General features: G+C 45.9%; 1 protein-coding gene across 1 annotated transcript in view; it reads right to left on the bottom strand.

The window, feature by feature from the left end:
• The window catches only part of TECTA (tectorin alpha), a 127,975-nt gene that overhangs the window by 77,990 nt on the left and 27,189 nt on the right, over positions 1 to 22,796 (bottom strand). Inside the window, exons 8-10 of the mRNA XM_087828512.1 lie at positions 6,283 to 6,853; positions 3,391 to 3,980; positions 1,606 to 2,179 (exon numbers count right to left, since the gene is read on the bottom strand). Of these exons, the coding sequence (XP_087684638.1) occupies positions 1,606 to 2,179; positions 3,391 to 3,980; positions 6,283 to 6,853 (1,735 nt within the window). The remainder of the gene's footprint in view (positions 1 to 1,605; positions 2,180 to 3,390; positions 3,981 to 6,282; positions 6,854 to 22,796) is intronic.

Below are 22,796 nucleotides of genomic sequence, written 5' to 3'. Positions count from 1 at the left end.
ACAGGCCGAAAGAAGGAGAGTGTGATGCATCTGGAAGTCATCAGTGTGTAATCGTCATGCTCCAGACTGAGAGAAGCAAAAATCCTCAGTGGGCACTAAATCGATGAGGGGGTTTTGATGACATGCAGCACACTTGTATGGTCTTAAAGTATCTCCTCACAGATTGCTCATTATTTGCAAGACGAAAAACATAATGACTATAGAGTAGAGACATTTGACAACACCAGGGTATCAATCCACTTATCACACACGAGAGAAAAGGTTGGACAGAGTGTGCCCCTCCTGGGATGTGATACTGTGAGAAAAGCGCACATCACCTGTGTCAGAGTCTGAGTAGGGATGTACAGCAGAACCTAATCATGAGAAAATATCAAACACAAATGGAGGGCCATTTTATTTTTAAAAAGCAGAGGCTGTATTCTTTAAAAATGACAATGTCAGTAAAGGCAAATAAAGCTAAGGAAGTGTTCCAGATTAAAGGAGACTAAAGAGACATGAACACTAAATGCAACTTTTGGTCCTAGACTAGATCAGTATTGAGGGGATAAAAAACCATAAAGGATATTACTGAGCCAATACTTAAAACTGAAATATGGATGTTAAACTATTATATCAATATTAAATTTATTCTGTGAGAGTCATTATTTTAAGGAAATACACACTGAAGTATTTAGGGACAAAGGGGCATACAATGTACTTTCAAATGGAGGGAGAGAGAGAATGAAAAGCAAGTGGGACACAGTGCTGACAACAGGCTAATCTGGGTAAAGGGTATACACATATTCTTGCAACTTTTCTGTAACTTTGAAATTATTTCAAAATAACTTTTTAAAATAAACAAACCTAGGTATGAAGAAATAAAATGGTAGAGAAATAAACAAATGTAGAGGATGGACTCTTACTGGTGGCATCAGTTCCGGTTTAGGGTTAAGCTTTTGGGTGAGAAACGGACAGATGCTGAAATCCAGTGGTGCAGTCCCTGCTCCAGGCGTAGGTCCCACCTTCCCAGCCACTCCTATTTTTCCACATTACTCCTCCCACATAACCAAGAGTGTCTTATGTCAGTTACTCCCAGCAATTATTCTAATTATTACTAGTACTACCACTGCCCTGCTGAGGGGGGTCAGATACTCTGGGAACAAAGTTAAAAACCAGCAATGTGACATTCTCTTAATAGCCATTGTCAAGTGTGCCCAGGGAACAGTGCTAATCTCTACTCCATGAAAGGCACCCTGACTGATCACTTATTTAAATGAATTGGACCTTCTTTGCCAAGAGAGAAGGCACCAAGTGAGCCATCACACAAAGCTTTCTGGTCCTCTGACATGATGTGTGTTAGATAAAACCACCAGTCAAAAGGGTGGCTAATTGTTCTACAGTGAAGAGATATTGTGTAATTAGAAACAAAACTAAAGGTGAGGAACAGTTTGGTTTAGGGTAATGGGCCTTCCACAGGTCACATCAGACTCAGGAAGCTGTGCACAGGAATCAGACTGGCCTCGTGCTCCATTCCAGCAGGAAGAGAAGTCCTGAGAAAGAAGATCCAGTGTCTCATCTATTTCCCCACCACCCAGTCAGCTTCCCCATAATGTAGCCTCAACTTACGGCAGAAGTCGTAGGTCCTCCAGGGGCCCACCTCCACGTCAGCATTCTTGCAAGCACTTGCATACCGAGCCACAGAGTCACAGAGTTCTGACTCGTTGCCTCCACTCTGGCACAGGCGAAAAAGGCACGTGCGGTAGTAGGCAGTCACGTTGACCACCCCGTGGCACTCTAGGAAGGAGCTGTTGGAGGGGTCGTTGATGATGCCACACCTGGAACGGCTCCGATAAAATTTGAGCAGCTCTGAGTCATTGTTGCAGGCCTTCAGCAGGTCCCCACATTCCCCATTGCAGATCTCCTCGAAAGTTGTCCAGCTTTCCAGAAACACTGCCAGGTTGTCCGTGCACTTGCCATTGGGGAGGCAGAACTCGTCACTGGCATTGGCGTTGAAGAAGCCACACAAGCCCCCGGTGCAATTGAAGTATATAGTGGAGAGCCGGATGTGCAGCAGACCTGTGTCTGCATACTGGACACTCACAATGCCCCTGGACTCCACCGTTGTGCTGTTTTTGTCTCGATAAATCTCCAACTTCCCCGAGAGATGGAAAAAAGGTAATTCCACTTCCTGACCATTCAGCTGAAAAATCAAATCACTGTCATCAATTCCGGGTACACACAGAGTGTTCACAAATTCCCAGGCTGGAGTAAAGGCCGGGCTTGGTCCCGGCACCCGTGCTTTGAGAAATGTCAAGAAGCTGACAGTCTGTAGAAACCACACAGACAGACACCATGTTTTTTCAAGGGCATCTTTGTTCCTTTATTTCTAGACTCCTCTGATTCAACACATTTCCTGTTTATTTCCATGTGAATGAGACGCTAACCTAGCCCCAAATAAAACTGAAATGTGAGCAAGTTGTCATATATGCGGCCTCCCCCTGCTGCGTGACACCATTCCATAGACAGAGCCCCTTCTTCCCCACATTTCTGGTCCCTCCCTTTCCCTTTAAATCATACTTTGCCTGTGTCCCAGCCCCTTGGCAGCACACAGTGTACACCTAATTATCTAGCTGTCCATCCACCTATGTTTCTCTTACTATTCTTTGAATACACTAACCTCTGCCCATGTGTCAATGGGAGTGAAAACACACCCTTTCAGTTTGTGGATGTGTGTTTTATTATGTCCTTGTACAGTAGTGCTTTGATTTTTGTTTTCACTTCATGTGATATTGTGAAAGGCATGTTAGACAGGGAGAATGAAGACCTCCTCTGTCATCCCAGCTCTGCCACTATGTAGCTGTGAGGCAGCATTTCTAAGGCGGTCTGTTGGGATCTGCACACAGAAACAAGGAGTTGCACTAGATTATTCCTAAGACCACTTCCAGAACGAATGATCTGTAAGTATGGATGCCTAATCCTGGGCACTTTAGACCAGGTCAGAGGGGTAAGGGGCACCCTCTGCATTACCCCATATGAATTCCTATTACAGGTACAGGGCAGAGAGCATAGGCTCTGGGGCCAGCCTGCCTGGGCTTGACTCTTGTGGCTGTGTGTCCCCGAGGAAGATACTAACCCTCCCTGTGCCTCACTCTTCTCCTCTGTAAAATGAGGATGATTCTATATACCTGATAGGGTCAATTGCGATCCCGCCTGGAATGCAGCGCGGCCGGGGCTGCCCTGGGAGGGCCCGCGGCAGGGCCTCGCGGCAACCCCGCGTCGCCCCTCTCCCGCGCGTCCGACGCTTATTCGGTGCCCGCGGCTGGACGGTGCTCCCATCTTGGAGCCACTGCCTTTCTACAAACCACTCCCGGGCTGGGGCTGGGGCGGAGGCAGCGCGCGGGGCGGCCTTACCTTGACCTCGGAGGCGGCCGCGCCGCCGATCTTGACCTCCTGGTCGGCCACCAGGACGCGCAGGCCGCGCAGCCAGGCGGGCGCGCCCGGCCGCCGCTTGTGGATGTCCACCTCCAGGTACTCGGGCTGCGCGGGGCAGGTCCGCAGCAGCGTGTAGGACAGCTCGGCGGGGAAGGCGAAGGCGGCGCCGTCGAAGGTGTGCAGCACCTGGTCCTGGCCCACCAGGCACACGGTCTCGCGGCGCGGGAAGCAGCCGCGGTGGCCCGCCTCGAGCGCGCACGCCTCGTCCGCGCGGCACGTCCTGTTGAAGCAGTACACGTCGCCGCCCTCCTCGCACACGCACTGCACCGAGCAGTCGGCCGTGGCCCAGAAGAACTCGCCCAGCGCGTAGTAGCGCCCGTCGAAGTCGCAGCCGCACTGGTGCAGCGGGACGCACTGGCCCGCGCCCAGCACGAAGCCCGCGTCGCACTCGCAGCCCTCGGTGCAGGGCGCGGCGCAGCCCCGCGAGGCCGTGAGGTCGGCGCACGTGTCGGGGCAGCTGCTGGTGCACACGGCGTAGTGGCTGAAGCTGGGGCACTGCACGGCGGCCGCTGCGGGGAGAGCGCGGGACGGCCGTCAGGGCCGGGCCCAGGCGGGGTCTGCGGGTCAGGGCCGGGCCCAGGCGGGGTCTGCGGGTCAGGGCCGGGCCCAGGCGGGGTCTGCGGGGCGGGCGCGGGGCCCAGGCGGGGTCTGCGGGTCAGGGCCGGGCCCAGGCGGGGTCTGCGGGGCGGGCGCGGGGCCCAGGCGGGGTCTGCGGGGCGGGCGCGGGGCCCAGGCGGGGTCTGCGGGGCGGGCGCGGGGCCTCCCCGGGACCCGCGGGCGCCCACCCGCACTCCGCCGCCTTGACGGAATTGGAGCTTCGGGCTGCTCTCCCAACTAGGCTACAGGTTATTCAACATAGATTTACTGTTTGATCTTTCAAGATCTTAAACTGATGGACACATATATTGTTCTGATTTTAAAGGGCACGGTCCATTCTTAGGAGGAAATAAATTCAACTCGTAGAAGAAATGAAAAATGTAACTGTTAGAGGAGTAATTTGAAAACATAACATTTCGAACAGGGAGGTACTTAGGATGCCTAAGAGTGACCAAAGAAGGTTGCAAAAATGAATTATCTGGAGCATTAAAAATATGAAAGAGCCTGGTTATCTGAATAGAATTGTGTCTGGACTGAAACTAGAACTAGATGCCTTTCGATGGCCCTTCTTGTCTTAGAAACCTTCCATTCTCACTTTAAGAACATCAGAGTCTACATAAATGTTTGGATCTGGTTGAATCCAAAAGGCAGGAGCTCAAGGGCCTGGTAAACTAGCTCTCTTAATTAAATATGATTCATCCAACCAACGTTAGAGAGAGGGGAGGGAGGGTGAGAGAGGGACAGGGAGGGGGAGGGGGAGGGAGGGGGAGAGAGAGGGAGGGGGAGAGAGGGACAGGGAGGGGGAGGGAGGGACAGGGAGGGGGAGGGAGGGGGAGGGGGGAGGGAGGGGGAGGGGGGGAGGGACGGGGGGGAGGGAGGGGGAGGGGGGGAGGGAGGGGGAGGGGGGGAGGGAGGGGGAGGGGGGAGGGACAGGGACGGGGAGGGGGAGGGAGGGGGAGGGAGGGAGGGTGAGAGAGGGACAGGGAGGGTGAGGGGGAGGGAGGGGGAGGGAGGGAGGGTGAGAGAGGGACAGGGAGGGGGAGGGGAGAGGGAGTGGGAGAGGGAGGGCCGGCTGGAGGGGAATGTGGAAGGTAGGAAAGTACTACCACTGGACAAATAGTCATTATAGGCAAGAATTTAGTTAGGCAATTTGGATGCCCTTGGATCAAAGAAAAGCCATGTTCAATTTAAACTTGAATCAGAATTTGTACGCTCCAGACACAATAGAGGCTGGTCAGTCACAATGAGAAAACACACTGTCTCTTAGTAGTTTGACCAGTACTCAAAGAAATGAATCTGATACACAAAGATTTATGTGAATTCAACCTATACTGGTAGGACAAGAATTTCACTCTGGCCTTGGAATTTAAAGGAACTTTTAAATCTCACCTCCATAGCACTCTCAAATGCATGGATTATAATTTTGTTTACTCATATGGAGAAAACCAAGGACCAGGAAAGAAAGAAAATTCCAAGTAGCTGTTATTTGTTTGCTTGTTCTAAAAATTTGCATAACTTGGGAAATAAAAGGAGATTTAAGTGGGCTAGAAGAAGCAATAACAAGATAACTAAATGGTACAAAATGCTTAATCCAAAAGTATAATTTAAAAGATACTGGATTTCCCCCACTATTGGAGCTTTTCCTAACCATGTAGCATTTCAGAAAAAGAGCTTTTTCCTGGTACGATATAGTTTCCCTCTGCAGCCCCTTCCTCCACCAGCAGCAGCAGGTCAGTGTAAGTGCTACTGAGCAAGAGACACAAAACTAAAGGGGCTGAAAGTGGAGAAGAGTGAGCCAAGGAACAAAAGCCATTGGTCCCCCTGGGAGGTGGCTGGTTTTGATGCCCCAGGCCAATGTCTGCATTTACGCAACAGCCACCAAGAAAGCCACCTGCACCTCTGAAAACCCTACCTCCCGGCTCAACTCTGAGATTGCCACCCCTGCCACAGGGCCTTCTTCCAGCCAGGCATTTCCTGCCTCCCATTCCATGTTCCCAGACCATTTATGCACATCAGTGGTTTTTTGTTTTCTGGGTATAGTATTCGGTGAGGGTACAAGATCCTTTTATAGTTTGTTTTTTATAATTTGTGATATTTCAACCTTACCTTCACTGTCAGACAATTTCTCCTAATGAGATTTCTGAGGAGCCCGGAAACCCTTTCTCTGCACCCCTGCACAAAAGCAGCCTTCTATTTGTATGGATGTCAGCTTACCACACCCAGTCTGGAATCGCCAGTCTCCAATTGGAATGCCAAGGGCTTGGCACACAAGGGCATAGGCCTGGATGGCTTGACAGAGGAGTGTCCCATTGTCCCTCACGCTGCATAGATCATATACACAGCTGTGAACAAAGGCTGTGGGGTCCACGACAGTGCCACACTCCCACAGGGGGCCGTCCGTCTTATTGAGGAAGCCACAGTAGTCGGAGCCAAAGTAGAGGGCCTCGGTGGCAGCATCGCATTGGGTGCAGTTGTCAACACAGCCTGAGTCACACTTCCACTCCGTGTGGTAGACCCGCCAGCTCTCTCCTAGATCCAAGACTGACATGGCTGGCCTGCCATCTGGGCGGAGGAAATCATCCAGTGGGTTTTTATTGTAGTTCCCACAGAGCCCACACGTGGAGTTTATATAGGAGCCTGGGATGGAAATGGAGGCGTAGTGCTGGCCATCAAACGTCACTAAGAGCCCAAAATCTGTTTCCACGGCAGTTGACATGCCACTTTGGTAGACTTTCACTGCCCCCAAGTCTAAGGTGACAGGCAAAGAAGTCACTAGATCATTAACCTGCCAACAACAATAATAGTAGAAGGCAGGTGAGCAAGTGCTAGGGCAATGGTTCCAGCCAATGTCAGAAAAGGGAGGCAAAGCAGTTCAGTGCTCCAGAGAGAACAGATCCCCCAAACTGCCTAGGCTCCAGTCGGCTTGCCCAGGGAACCCTCAAGGTCAGGCTGGTGTGGGCCATCTGAGCACTGTGTTTCATTTAAGCTGTGACTGATGTGCATTCCTAGGGCCACTCTGGACCCTCCGGGGACCAAGTGATTGTCAACTTTCCTGCTGGCTTCAGGGCCAGTTCAAGCCTCTTCTTGAAAGACTGGTTACCGTGTTTTTCCTCTTTATTCCTCTAAACCATTCTTTAAATGTCAGCTTAGTCACTTGTCCACTCCACCCTTAATGCACTTAACACTCCCTGATCCCTCCTCCCAGCTGAAATGTGCACTGAGAACTGTTCCACAGTTTAGCATTGAGACTGCCCTAGTATTATTCTCCAAGAGTTTCACCCTCACTTCCTGACATCAGGATCATGTGACGAAATCATTCGACAGCAGCAAATTTGAACACTTACTGGTACCAAGCACTACATTAGGTGTTGAGAAATAAGGAATAAAAATAAATAGTTGGCCCTGCCTCTCATGAGCCCTCAGTCTACTGAGGAAGAGGGCCACAAATGATATTTATAATATACTGTTTGAAGTATGTGTTAATAAGTGATGCAATGAACACTTAATCCAGCCTGGGGAAGTCATCTAAAGCTTTTTAGAGGGAATTAAGTCTGACCTGGGTCTTTAAAGACAAACAGAAGTGGACAAAAGAAGAGTGGGGAGTAAGAGGTTCCAGGACAAAAGAATAAAGGCCAGGTGGGATGGTCGTAGGGTGTTACTGAACTGTAGAGAGAAGGGGTAGTCAGAGATGAAGCTGGAGACAGGGGCGAGGTCCATTCATTCAACAAATACCAATTCAGCCTTTTCTGTATACTAAGGACTTATCTAAGAGCTGGGGATTAGCAACAAGTGACAATGCCCGCATCGTAGAACTTATATTTTAGTTGAGGAGATCAATAACAAAATAAATAGGTAAAATATATAAGTATGCCAGAAAAATGTTCTACAGATAAATAAAGCAAAGAATGTGAATCAAAAGTACTAGGAAAGAGGGTTTCTAATTTCAAGTAGGATAGTCAGGGAAGACTTCATTGGGAAGGGGACATTTGAGATGAGGAAGCAAACTATGCTATCATCTGGGAGGAAAGTGGCTCATGAAGGGTGACCAGCCAGGCCTTGAGGTGGAGTGTGCCAGGGAACTCCCGGGACCTCCAGACGCCAATGTGGCTGGAGCAGAGAGCGCAAGGCAGTGCTCATGATATCAGAGAGATAAGAGCAGCCCAAATGGGCAGAACCGTTCATCCATTGTGAAGACTTTGGCTTTGACTGACTTCCATTTCTAGAAAATTGCTTGGGCTTCTGTGTTGGAAACAGGCCTTGAAGTACCTTTAAAACTCTGTTTTAAAACAAAACAAAACAAAATCCCACAAAAACAAAACTCCCAAAACTTGGACTTCTCTTCTGTAGGGAGAGCCCCAAAAGGTTTTAAAAAAAGGAATGACATAGATTTGTAGTTTAGAAAGTCCATTCTGGGCAGCATGAAGGACTCAGTGAAGTAAGTCAAAATCGGAAGCAGAGAAAGCAGACGGGCGACTGCTGCTAGAATCCAGGAGTGATGGAGAATGAGGGCCTAAACTGCATAATGACATGGAGAGCGGGGGACAGACTCATGGGGTACCCTCAGCAGGGCCTGGTGGGTATTTGCAGCGGGGAGTGAGAAAGGGGGGAGAATCAAGAATGAGACCCAAAGGTCTGGCTCACTTGAGTAGGTAGCTTGATAAGCCTCCAACAGAGAGAGTTAATTTTCTTCTTTTTCACACTTAACATGCCTGGCACCTATAGACATCACACTCGTGGGCTGGGATAGAATGTTTAGTCCTTGGTGGAACTGACTGTAAGTGCATATATGCTTTCCAAGCTGGAACCATACTGATTTCTGGCACACAAGAAAGGCAAGGGTCTTTGATGCCATCATTGTTGCTACTTTCTGAATTGTCTAGGAGTGAGACAATAGACTGTCCAAGCATCACTCCCAACATTTACTGTGACAGATACCATGTGCAATTTTCTGTCTCTAGAGATTAGTAAGACTTAAGGGGGAAAACAGACAAGAAAAATATGCTTAAGAAAAAAGTTGTTCAAATGGGCAGCAGACCTGAATAGACACTTCTCCAAAGAGGACATACATATGGCCAAGAGAAATATGAAAAAAATGCTCAACATCACTAATCATCAGAAAGATGCAAACTGAAACTACAAGATGTACCACCTCACACCTGTCAGAATGTCTACCATCAATACATCAACAAATGACCTGTGCTGGAGAGGGTGTGGAGAAAGGGGAACCCTGGTACACTGCTGGTAGGAATGCAGACTGGGGCAGCCACTATGGAACACAGTGTAGAGACTCCTCAAAAAATTAAATATAGAACTGCCATTTGACCCAGTGATCCCACTTCTAGGAATATATCCTAAGAATCCTGAAACACCAACCAGAAAGAATATATGCACCTCTATGCTCATAGCAGAGTTATTTACAATAGCTAAGATCCGGAAATAGCCCAAGTGCCCATCAGTAAATGAGTGGGTTAAAAAACTGCGGTTCATTTACACCATGGCCATAAAAAGAAGAAAATTTTAGCTTTTGCGACAGTATGGATGGACCTGGAGAGTATTATGCTAAGTGAAATAAGACAGTCAGAGAAAGACAAATATCACATGATCTCACTTCTATGTAGAATCTAATGAACAAAATAAAAGGAGGAATAAAATAGAACCAGACACATGGAAACATGGAACAGACTGATGAATCTCAGAGGTAAGGAGGTGGAGGGGGTGGGAAGAGATTAGCCAAAGACTTTATGAGCATATATGCATTGCCCATGGACACAGACAATATGGTGATGAAGGCCTGGGATGGGGTGGAAACTGGGTAGAGGGGAGCAATGGGGGGGGGGACATCTGTAATACTATCAACAATAAAGATTTAAAAAAGAAGAAAAGAATGAAATAAGTTGTCCAGAGATGGAAGATGTTGGCAGAGCAGGTGGAAGCTACACTCACCTCCTCCCAGAATGAAACTGGAATTATAAGTAAAATATAGAGCAAGCATAGAAAATAACCAACTGAAGACAGCTGAACCGAAGTCTTATTACCAAGAATGTACTAAAGAAGCCATATGGAGACTTTTAGGAAGGGTGGCAACACATAAAGGGCTGGCCCCACTCCCACAGGAGGCAGCTAGATTCCAGAGGGATGCCTGGGCCTTAGCTGAAAAGGTCCCCCCTGAGGAGCATGGGGTCTCAAACCCACACTGGGCTCCCCATCCCAGAGCACCAGAGCCAGGAAGAGGTGTCCACATAACATTTGGCTGTGAAAAATCAACAGGGGTTCTGTCTGCAAAGGAGAGATGGGAGTCTGCTAGAGACATAGGCAACACTCTTAAAGGGCCAATGTAAAAAATCTCATTGGTAGCCACTCACCTTTGGCTCCGGAGGAGGGAGAGTGGAGCAAATTAGAGTCTTATGAGGAGAGAGTGGGGGTTGTGGCTATGGGGAGAGAGCTGAAGGGACAGCTGCCAGGATCCTTGTACTGAGTCCCTCTCCCACACCACAGACACCATCTTCCTTGAGTGGAGCATTCCCCTCCACATGGCATCAGCCTAGGGGAATGCAATAACCCCACTGTCTGGAATTCCTGTCACTCTACCCAGAAGAGTTTACCCTGCTGAGGAGTCAGCTGCCTGAGCCAAGGTGAAGAGGTCTAGGCAGACTCAGGGGGTGTCAGTGACTGAGTAGTGTGGCTCTGGGGTGGTGGACTTTCCTTCCACTTTCCCATGAAACTGACCAGCACCTCCCCATCATGGGAGATCTGCTAGCCCCACCACCTGGGCTCTTGGTGGCCCCACCCTCCCTACTCCTGGTCATTCCACCCTGCTGAGCATGGATTCCCCAGGAGGTCTGTGCAAAATCCAAGACAGACTGAGTTGTGTGGCTCTGGGGCAGGAGTAACTTCCCTACCTTTCCCCAAGCCTGATCTGTGCCTCACCTTCTTGGGAGAGCCACTAACCCCACCCTCACAACTGCTAGCTGTGCTACCCTACCAAGCTAGGGCTCCCAGGAGAATCTGGGACAGACAAATTATGCGGCTCTATGATGGAGGTCATCATATTTCCCTTCCATGCCTGACTGATGCAGAGCTTCCTTTCACACAGCCAAATCTTGGTCTGTTTGGGCCTGATAAACTCTGTTGACATCACCCTGATGACTCCCTGAGACCCTTCCCCAGCACAAAGGTCTGTGGGCACATGGGGGGTAGCAGCTGGACTTGCTGTACCCTGGGACTTTTGCTTAGTGGCCTCAGACCAAGCACTAACACTGAGTTTGAACCTGTATCAATTTGATGAACATGACTCTCCCCTACCTCATGACTCACTGAGAACCTACCTTATGCCACTTGAATACCACCAGAAGCTCTTTCAGTGACTAAGCCAGACAGCCAACAAGTGAAGGCAGATCTCAGGGTGCCTTGGTACTTCTGCTTACCTGCCCATGTGCTTGGTGCTGGTGAAGCCCAATCTTGATGTGCAGCTTGGTCAATCCCGCACACACCAAGGCCCAACACAGGTAGACACAAAGTGTGAATAGCTTTGTAGCTCCAAACAGGTTTCCCAGGTCCAGTCATAGGCAGTGAGCGTACCAGAGTCCCTCCCAAAGGAGCCAGAACAGACACACCCAGTGGCCAGCTTCAGACAACATCAGAGTAGAATCCAATTAGTTTCACAAGTGGAATATCCAAAGGGAGATTTTGATAGTCATCAGACCCTGCTGAGGCTAATTCCACTTCATGTAGTCAGCACCTGCAAAACAGCTCCTACACTGTGGTTGGGGTCAATACTCACAGTCAGCCAATCTGAGTTGACCCCATACACAAATAGGCCAATAGCAGCAACAACCAAGACTCAATTACAGCAGGAGGGCTCACATAACCCACAAAAGGGACATTCCTACAGCACCACGCTTAGATGATCATGGCACTGTACCACTGGGTCCCATAAGACACCTACTACATAAGACCATACTACCAAGAGAGGGAAACCTAGTGCATAGTAAAAAACACACAGAGAGGCAGTCAAACTGGGGAGACAAAGAAACATACCCCAAATGAAAGAATAGGATAAATCTCCTGTTCTCCAGAAAAAGAGCTAAGTGAAATGGAGGAAAGCAATTTACCAGATATAGACTTCAAAAAAATGGTTATAAGGATGTTCAAGAAACTTAGAACTTCAACAGCATGAAAAATGACAGAAATCATGGAAAAGAAACAGTCAGAGATGAAGGATACATTATCTGAAATTAATAATACACTAGAAAGAATAAACAGTAGGTTGGATGAAGCAGAGGACTGAATCAGTGATTTGGAGCACAGTTTTGTGGGGGAAGGGAGAGAGGCTCATAACTGGTATATTCAAAGTGTGAGATTGTTGAAGCCTCTTGTTTGGGACCAGGACAAAGTGCTTAGTCCCCCCTCCAACCCAATCCTTCCCTGTCCCCCCCCCCCCGCAAGCTGGGCCAGCATCCTCCTCAATAGGAGACTCTTTTGATCTATCCCCCTGAGCCCAAGGTGACTTAGCTTCTTCCTGCAGAGTAGATAGATGTCTGTACCCAGCCTGAACCTGCAGCAAATCTCCCTTGAGGGAAATAGAGTTGGAGACTCTGGCAGAGACTGAGGGGTTTGGCTTTGAACCAGGGGGTACTTTCCCTCATTGAATACATGACTGTGTGATTCCCAAATAGGGGGCCCACTAAGTTTATCTCATCTAGCCTTGGGTCATCCTACAGTCTCCTTTCTAAAGGCTCTAGAGGAAGACCAGGCAACCTCAGGGGGTGGTGGAGAAGCTGACTGTGAAGGCACAACTCAGGAGGCCTCAGTCCTTTTACAGACCTGCCCCCAGCTCTAAGCTAGAAGAAGCTGACACTTTTATACCCATTGGCCCCTCCCGTGCACACTCAGGTCAAGTAGACCCAGACAAAAACATTGAAAAGTGTGGTAGCTACAGGCAGGTAGACCAAGGCTGGTTATACACAATGTCTGACAGTGACTTATACCTGAAACCCACACAAGTGAACCAAGAAACAACACAGCCAGTAGTGGGCTTCAGATCACACCAGAGCTCAACACAACAAGCAGTACACCCAAAGAGGGATTCTGTCAGGCACCAGACCCTCTTGTGAACAACCCCACCTCAGAGGGTAGCCCCTGCACAGTGACTCATACAGAGTGATCAAAGATTATCCTTAGAGTCACCCAGTCTGAAGGGTCAACTCCACCCAAAAAAGGGCCAACACCATTCAAGCCTCAACTACAACAGGGATTGCACATAACCCACAAGAAACATTCTCAGAACACAGAACTCAGGTGATGTGGAAGACTGTGCTACTGAGCCCATTAAGGCACCTCGAGATGGCACCTGCACAGCATCTTGCACCCCGTGGTCAGGGTTGTGCCCAAGAGTAAGCCTGTGGGTGGATCCACCCATGAATGGGCAAATAACAATCAAGACTCAATTACAACACAAGGGCCCACATAACCCACACAAGGGACATTCCTAGGGCAGCCAGCTCAGGGGATCAAGGAGACTGAAACACTGAGTCCCACAGGACACCTACTACATAAGGCCACCCCACAAAGACTGGAAGTCACAGCAGTTCTATCTAATACATAAAAACAAACACAAAGAGACAGCCAAAATGGGGAGGCGAGTAAACAGGCTCCAAGTGAAAAAACAGGAGGAATCTGCAGAGAAAGAGCTAAATGAAATAGAGGCAAGCAATTGATCCAATATACAGTTCAAAGCAATGGTTCTAAGAAAGCTCGAGGAACTCCGTGAGAAATACAACAGCATAAAAAAGGACACAGAAACCATGAAAAATACCACATCTGACATCAAGAACACACTGGGAGGAGTGAACAATAGGCCAGAGGAGGTGGGGGATCAAGTAAATGATTTGGAGACAAGGTAGGAAATACACCCAATCAGAGCAGCAAAAAGAAAATAAATTTAAAAGAATGGGGATATTTTAAGAGAACTTTGGGGCAATAGGAAATGTCACAACAACTGCATCGTAGGGGTACCAGAAGGAGAAAAAAGCGAGCAAGGGGCAGAGAACTTGTTAAAAAAAATAATGGCAGAAAACTTCCCTAACTTGGTGAAGGGAAAAGTAACAGCAGTTCAGGAACCACAGAGGGTCCCAATCAAGATTAACCCAAAGAGCCCACAACAAGACTCATCACAATTAAAAGGGCGAAAGAGGACAAAGAGAGAATCATAAAGGCAGCAAGAGAGAGACAGTTGCCTACAAGACACAGATGATTTCTCAACAGAAACACTTCAGGATACATGAAATTGTCATGAAGTTCTCAAAGTAATGAAAAGCAAGGATTTGGAAACCAGATTACTCTATCCAGCAAGGCTATCATTTAAAATTGAAGAAGACACACGTTAAATGCTCTAAATTAAAATATCTGGAGGAAACAAGGTGGCGGCGCAGGTAACAGCTGCACCCGCTGCCTCCCACAACCACATCAAAAATACAACTAAAACACAGAACCACCATCACTCAGAACCTCCTGAAATCTAGCTGAACAGAAGCCCGACAACCAGGGAGCTGAAGAAGCATCAAGACCGGTACGAGGGGCAGAGACGTCAGTGGATTGGGGCTGGATCTCAGAGACTAGGCTGCAGGCCCACAGCAGGTGCCCCGGTTTAAACCCGAGAGGGATATCTCGGCAGTGGCAGTTTCCCAAAGAAGTGAGGCGTCCCAGCCCACATCAGGCCCCCCAGGCCAGGGCTCCAGGGCTGGGGAGAGATATCCCCACAACTTTGGGCTGTGAAAACCAGTGGGGACTGTGGCTGAGAGTTGTGGAGGGTGCAGGAGTCCCAAGCAGCTCATCTTAAAGGGCCTGCGAACGGACTCACTCATATGCGCTCCCTCGGAGCCCAGCTCCGGGCAGCAGCTTGAAAGGACCTGGGACACTCGGGGAGGAGCTAACCTGCCTGAACGTGGGCCAGGAAGTGGAGGGGCAGCTTCCTCCCAGGCAGAAGAGCTGACAGAGGCCATTGCTCCTTTGGCAAGTCCTCCCCACACACAGAGGGCACGCAGGCACCATATTTGAACCTCCAGCACCTGACTCACACCTTTGCCCCCCACCTGGTGATTCCCAGAGGCCCCACCCCTCCCTACCTGCAAGTTCATCCAAGCCATTTCCAGGAGCTTTTCTGTGCAAGTGGCTTCCCAAGCCTTATGCTTAGGACTTTCCTAAAATCTCTCAAGCAAGCAGCAGCGGGCCCCATACATCTTGATAACTGGCCACAGGCCTGGCACTAGTGGAAGCCTGCACTGGTTCATAGCTTGGCCTCTCCTGGGCACCTCCAAGCGCAGCAAAAGTAGCAGCCAACTACGGTTTGCTGTGTAGCTCATGCTGGGTGGCACTGGCAGAGGCTGACTTTGCACCTCCCCGGAAGCCCCAGAGACAGTGCACCTGGTGGTCAAACTCGACCACGCTGGATTACAACCCTACCATATCCATGAGTGACACACTCAAGGGGCGCACTTGGTGAATGCCAAAGCTCCACTGAAGTAAATCCTGATCCATACAGGTGTCTCCAGCACAGTAGCTCTTTGGCTGTAGTTGCAGCTGGTCCTCACACCTGATTAGCCTGGGGGTCAATTCCTCCCAGTGATGCCAACAGCAACCAAGGCTCAACTACAACAGGACAGTGCACACAGCTCACACAGGGAAGCACCTGGAAGGCCCAGCTCAGGTGACTGGGGAGGCTGAGCCACTGGACCCTACAGGACACCTACTACACAAAGCCACTCTACAAATTCCAGGAGCATAGCAGCTCTACCTAATACATAGAAACAAACACCAGGAAGCAGCTAAAATGTGGAGGCAAAGAAACATGTCACAAAGGAAAGAACAGAAGAAATCTCTAGAAGAGGAACTAAATGTAATAGATCCAAGCAAGCTAACAGATACAGAGTTCAGAATTTTGTTTATAAGGATATTTAAGCAGACTATTAGGGAAATAACTGAGAAACCAATAACATTATAAATACCAATTTGAAATGAAGGCTCCACGAACTGAAATGAAGAGTAACTTACAGGGAATCAACAGTAGAGTAGAGGATGCTGAGAATCAAATCAGCAATTTGGAACATGAGGAAACAAAAAACACCCACCCAGAAGAAAGAAGGATCCAGAAATATGAAGATAGTATAAGGAGCCTCTGGGACAACTTCAAGAGCCCCAGCATTTGTATTATTGGGGTGCCAGAAGGGGAAGAAGCAGACCAAGAAATTGAAAACCTATTTGAAAAAATAATTACAGAAAACTTCCCCTACCTGGGGAAAGAAATAGACTTACAAGTCCAGGAAGCACAGAGGGTCCCAAACAAGAGGAACCCAAAGAGGCCCACAGCAAGACACATCATAATTAAAATACCAAAGGTTAAAGACAAAGAGAGAATCTTAAAAGCAGCAAGAGAAAAGCAGTTAGTTACCTACAAGGGAGCATCCATACGACTGTCAGCTGATTTCTCAACAGAAACCTTCCAGGCCAGAAGGGAGTGGCAAGAAATTTTCAAAGTGATGAAAAACATGGAACTACAACCAAGATTGCTCTACCCAGCAAAGCTATCATTTAGAACTGAAGGTCAGATAAAGAGCTTCACAAATAAGAAAAGGCTAAAGGAATTCATCACCACCAGACCAGCACTACAGGAAATGTTGAAGGGTCTTCTTTAAGAAGTAGCTAATGAACAAAAGAATCTGATAAAATAAATAGATCCAGAGACTTTGATGCATGCAACAAACGATCATATTTCAGAGGAAAGAGGGAAGGGGGTGGAGGGTGGGAAGAGATTAACCAAAGAAGTTATATGCATATATGCATAATCCATGGACACAGTCAATAATGGGGTGAAGGCCTGGGGAGGGGGTGGGAGTGAGGTAGAGGAGGTCAATTAGGGGGGAAAATGGGACACCTGTAATACTTTCAACAATAAAGATAAATTTAAAAATAAATAAATAAATAAAATAAAATTGAAGAAGAAATAAAGAGCTTCACAGAGAAGAAAAGGCTAAAGGAGTACATTACCACCAAACTAGCACTGCAAGAAAAGTTAAAGGGACTGCATTAAGAAGAAGAAGAAATATATATAGTGAAGAACATAGGTATAAGGAAAAAAATGGCAATAAACAAGTACCTATCAATAATAAACTAAAATGTAAATAGATTAAATGCTCCAATATAAAGACATTGGATATCTGAATGGATAACAAATCATGACCCAAATATATGCTTTCTATAAGAGACCACCACAGAACAAAAAGCTCACAAAGGCTGAAAGTGAAGGGATGGAAAAAATTTTTTATGCATATGGAAATGAAAGGGGGAAAAAAAGCAGGAGTAGCAATACTTATATCTGAGAAAACAGATTTCGAAACAAAGGCCATAGCAAGAGACAAAGAACGTTACTACATAATACTAAAGGATCAACCCAACAAGAGGATATAACCCTGGTAAATATATATGTATCCAATATACGAGCACCTAAAAAACTCTTCATGGACTTTAAGGGAGAAATCAACAGCAATACAATCATACTAGGGACTTTAACACCCCACTGTCATCACTGGGTACATCTTTCAGATAAAAAATCAATAACAAAACAGCAACCTTATAAGACATACTAGATCAGATGGATATAATTGACATTTACAGAACATTTTATCCCAAAGCAGCAGATTATACATTCTTCTCAAGAGCACATGGAACACTCTCAAATATAGAGCACATGTTAGGACACAAAATAAGTCTTACCAAATTCAAGAACATTGTAATCATAAGAAGCATCTTCTCAGATCACAATGGCATGAAACTAGAAATAAACTACAATAAAAAAAAAACCTCAAAAACATTCAAGCACATGGAAGCTAAATATCATGTTATGAAACAATTAATGGGTTACCCATGAGACCCAAAAGAAATGTAAAAATACCAGAAAACAAATGAAAATGAACACAACAACCTAAAATGTATGATATTCAGTGAAAGCAGTCCTGAGAAGAAAGTTCATAGCATTACAGGCCTCAAGAAGTAAGAACAATCTCACATAAACCATTTAACCCTACATCTAAAAGAACAACAAACAAAGCCCAGAGTAAGTAGAAGGAAGGAAATAATAAAGGTCAGAGCATAAATAAATGACATAGAGACCTAAATAAATAAATAAATAAATAAATAAATAAATAAATAAATAAATAAATAGAACAATGGAACCAATAGCTTGTTCTTTAAAAAGATAAACATGATTGATGAACCTTTAGTCAGACTCATCAAGAAACAGAGAGAGAGGACCCAATAAATAAAATCAGAAATGAAAGAGGTGAAGTAACAACTGACATTACAGAAGTACAAAGAATAGTAAGAAAAGACTATTATCAACTATATACCAACAAATTGGACAACCTGGACAAAAAGGACTAATTGCTGGAAACACATAATCTTACAAAACTAAATCAGGAAGAATCAGAAAACCTGCATAGACTGATAATAGCTAGTGAAATTGAAACAGTAATAAAAAATAAATAAATAAATAAAATTCAGAGCAAATAAAAGTCCTGGACTGATGGTTTCACAGGCAAATTTTACCAAACATTCAAAGAACTAACACCTATCCTCCTCAAGCTATTCCAAAAAATTCAAGAGGAGGGAAGACTTTCAGGCTCGTTTAAGAGGCCAGCATTACCCTAATTCCAAAACCAGATAAACACACTACAAAGGAAGAAAATTATAATCCAATATCCCTGATGAACATAGATGCTAAAATCCTCAACAAAAAATTAGTAAATTGGATCCAGCAATACATTAAATAGATCATACCTGATGACCAAGTGGCTTTTATTCCGGAGATGCAAGGATGGTACAATATTTGCAAATCAATTATGTGATACATCACATAAACAAAATGAAGGACAATTATCACATCATATCAATAGATGCTGAAACAGCATTCAACAAAATCCAGCACTTATTTTTGATTAAAAAAACACACACAAAAACCTCTCAGCAAAGTGGGTATAGAGGGATCATACCTCAACATAATAACAACCAAATATGGCAAACCTACAGCCAACATCATACTCAAAGTGCAAAAAATAAAAGTGTTTTCCTTAAGTTCAGGAACAAGACAAGGATGTCCCCTTACACCCTCTTATTCAACATAGAACTGGAAGTCCTTGCCACAGCCATCAGACAAGAGGAAGAAATAAAAAGCATCTAAATTGGAAAGGAGGAAGTAAAACTGTCATTATACACACATGACATGACATTGTACATAAAAAACCCTAAAGACTCCACCAAAAACCTAATAAATCTAATACATGAATTTGGCAAAGTAGCAGGATACAAAATTAATACCAAAAAACTGGGGCATTTTTATACACTAATAATGAACTCTCAGAAAGAAAAACTAAGAAAACAATCCCATTTACCAGTGCAACAACAACAAAATGAAGTACCTAGGAATAAATTTAACCAAGATAGTAAAAGTCCCTGTACTCAGAAAACTGTAGGACATTGAAGAAACAGAGGAAGATACAATCCAGTGGATGCATATACCATGTTCATGGATTGAAAGAATTAACATCATTAAAGTGTACTTACTACCCAAAGCAATCTATAGATTCAATGCAATTCCTATTAAAATACCAACAGCATACTTCACAGATCTAGAACAAATATTCCAAAAATTTATATGGAACCAAAGAAGATGCTAAATAGCAGTAGTCATCTTGAGAAAGAAGAACAGAGTAGGAGGGATCACTTTACCAAATATCAAATTGTACTACAAAATACCAATGGCATATTTCATAGATCTAGAACAAACATTCTAAAACTTTATAAGGAACCAAAAAAAGACCTGCCAAAATTGTTACTATCAATAAATCAACAAACAACACGTTATGGTGAGGGTGAGGAAAAAGGGAACCCTAATATGCTGCTGGTGGGACTGAAAACTGGTGCTGCCACTGTGGTAAACAGTATGGAGTTTCCTCAAAAAATTAGAAACAGAACTGCCTTTTGACCCAGTGTCCCACATCTGGGAATATATCCTAAGGAACACCAATCATAAAGAACATATGCACCCTTATGTTCATAGCAGCATCTTTACAATAGCTAAGATCTGGAAAAAGCCCAAGTGCCCATCAGCAGATGAGTGGGTAAAAAAAAGCTGTAGGACATTTACACCATGGAATACTAGTCAGCCATAGTATTTGCAATAGAATGTACGGACCTAGAGGGTATTATGCTACGTGAAGTAAGCTAGTCAGAGAAAGACAAGTATCATATGATTTTACTTACATGTGGAATCTAATAAATAAAGTAAACTCACAAACAAAATAGAAACAGACTCAGGGATACAGAGAACAGAATGACAGCTGTTTAGGGGATGGGGGTTTGGGGGCTGCATGAAAAGGAAGGGGAAGGGATTAAGCCAAAAAAAAGTCTCATAGACATAGACAACAATATGATGATTGCCAGAGGGAAAGGGGGAAGAGGCAGGTAGGAGAGGGTAAAGGGGAGATAAATGGTGATGGGGAACTTGACTTTATGTGGTGAACACACAACATAATATATAGATGATGTATTATAGAATTGTACACCTGAAACCCATATAACTTTATTAATCAATGTCACCCCAATAAATTCAATAATAAAAAAAGCTGTTCAACAGAGAGCTAGAAGTAAAAGTAGAAAGAATACCCTTATCTCCCAGGTAGTGAATTAGCCAACAATGGCTAGAAAAGTCATATTATAAGGAAAGTAAATTAGCAAGATCCCTGGATGATTACTATGTATTGTCCTATGCTGAGATGTTAAAAATGAAATCTTACCCAAGATTGGTATAATTGTTAATGCCAAATACAGTCAACCCTTAAACAACATGTTTGTACTATGCAGATCAACCTACACCAGTTTTTTCAGTTTCTTTGCATTGGATCTTGTCCCACACAGACTGACTTTAACCCTAGGCCAGCCATAAGCACTGGTATTTCCAGTTTACAGCTTTTTCCTGGCATAAGTGTTCATTGCATTCCCTTTTACTCTCACACGCCTATAGTTTAAACTACAAGCTAGAGAGTCCTTGTGTCTGTAGCTTGCAGTGCTCAGAGTAGGAGCTCCCAGAGGACTCTGATCCCAACACATGAACCTTACTTCATCCCTCAGTCCCAGTCTTCATCTCTTGACTAACCAGTGATAGATGAACCTAACCTCTGTGCTTCCCTTCTCCTGTATTCCAGCCACTTCCCTCTTTGACTGTGCCTTTCCCAATATGTGGGCAGAGACATGGTGAGGAGAGAGAAGTAGAAGCATAGGCCTTGGAATGGGAAGAGATTTCAGTGGGGATGGCAATGCAGAAATGAGCAAATACTGAGTGCTACAGTGTGCCAAGCTTTGTACCAGACAGTAAACATGTGACTGCTCCATCAACCTCACAACACCCTCAGAAGCTCCCCATCATCTTCCTCTTCTGCAGATGAGCAAATTAAGGTCCAGGGCTTGTGTGACTTGTAGGCGACAGGGCCTGATCACCCTGGCTGAGCTCCACAGCTGTGCTCTCCACTGCTCCCTCCTTCTTCCATCCCAGGACTGATTAGAGGTAACCAAGTCCACACTACAGCCTCAGAATCCTATCTCCTTGACACTATCAACCCACTTTATGGAGAAAATAAAGCTCAAGAAGGCCACTCAGCTGGCAGTAGTGGCATAGGGATTGAGCAGCTCTGACCCCAGAGTCTAAGCTCTTCATCACCATATGCTAATTCGCCCTGGCACGCTTTTCCCTGGAGCACCCTAAACTGCTCAGGTTTACCTGGGGGAGAAATAGGAAAACTGGTATTAGCTAGAAGGCGGCATTTATTATATATGGATTTTAACTGGCTTTCTTTGGTCCCCATTGGTATATATAACCTTATATTGTTTATTTTGTTCCTTGAGAACAGTTCAAAGGGGGAAAATCCATATACAGAGCCCAGGTCCTCAGCCCTGCACACGGAGAAAGGAGATCTCTATTTTGCAAGCACAGACTTAGTGGCCATTCCCAGCCTAGCCCCGCAGGTCTGAGGAAGTCAGTTGTCTTGCAGGCATATCAGGCTTCTCTCCCTTCCTGTCTCTCTCCTGCCTGTCCCCAGTTCACCCTGGGTGGGAGCTCTGCCATCCTCCCAGCCACCCCCCACCCCCGCACGAGAAGAGCAGGTTTATTCAGAGAAACTTGGAAGCCATTTGGCAAAAGGAAAAGGAAGCCATTGTTAGCTTGCAGTTGGAATCACATAACCTTTTCTCTCTGAAACATTTACATTCACATCCATATCTCCCTGTTGCTACAGAAAATCGAGGAATCTATGCCCTGCACTTGGACGATAGAAAAGAGCCCTGCAAAATTAGCAGAGCTGCAGGCCTAAAAGGAGTGTCGGACCCTTTCCTTCTAAAACAAAGTCTGGCTGTAAGCAAAACGGAATTTCCATCAAAATGGAAAGTAGGAATAAAGCATGAAAAACATAAAGCTTTTTTTTTTAACTGCAGGTATTATCCACATCACCCCACCACAGGAGTAACAGAAGCCACCGCGCATTGTTCCTGCCAGAAAGCGTGAGCATCTGCCTACGAGGGTGGTGCAGTGGCCGGCAGCCCCGTGTACATTTAAAGGGGAACATTTCCAAACTGCTGCGCCTGAACGCTTACCTTTAATTTGAAACACGGAGCTGCCCCTAGGGAGA

This window comes from Miniopterus natalensis, chromosome 20 (genome assembly GCF_054644295.1).
Source record: "Miniopterus natalensis isolate mMinNat1 chromosome 20, mMinNat1.hap1, whole genome shotgun sequence".
NCBI classification, from domain to species: Eukaryota; Metazoa; Chordata; class Mammalia; order Chiroptera; family Miniopteridae; genus Miniopterus; species Miniopterus natalensis.
Note: the sequence above shows the minus strand (reverse complement) of the source record. Positions and strands in the feature narration are given on the sequence as shown.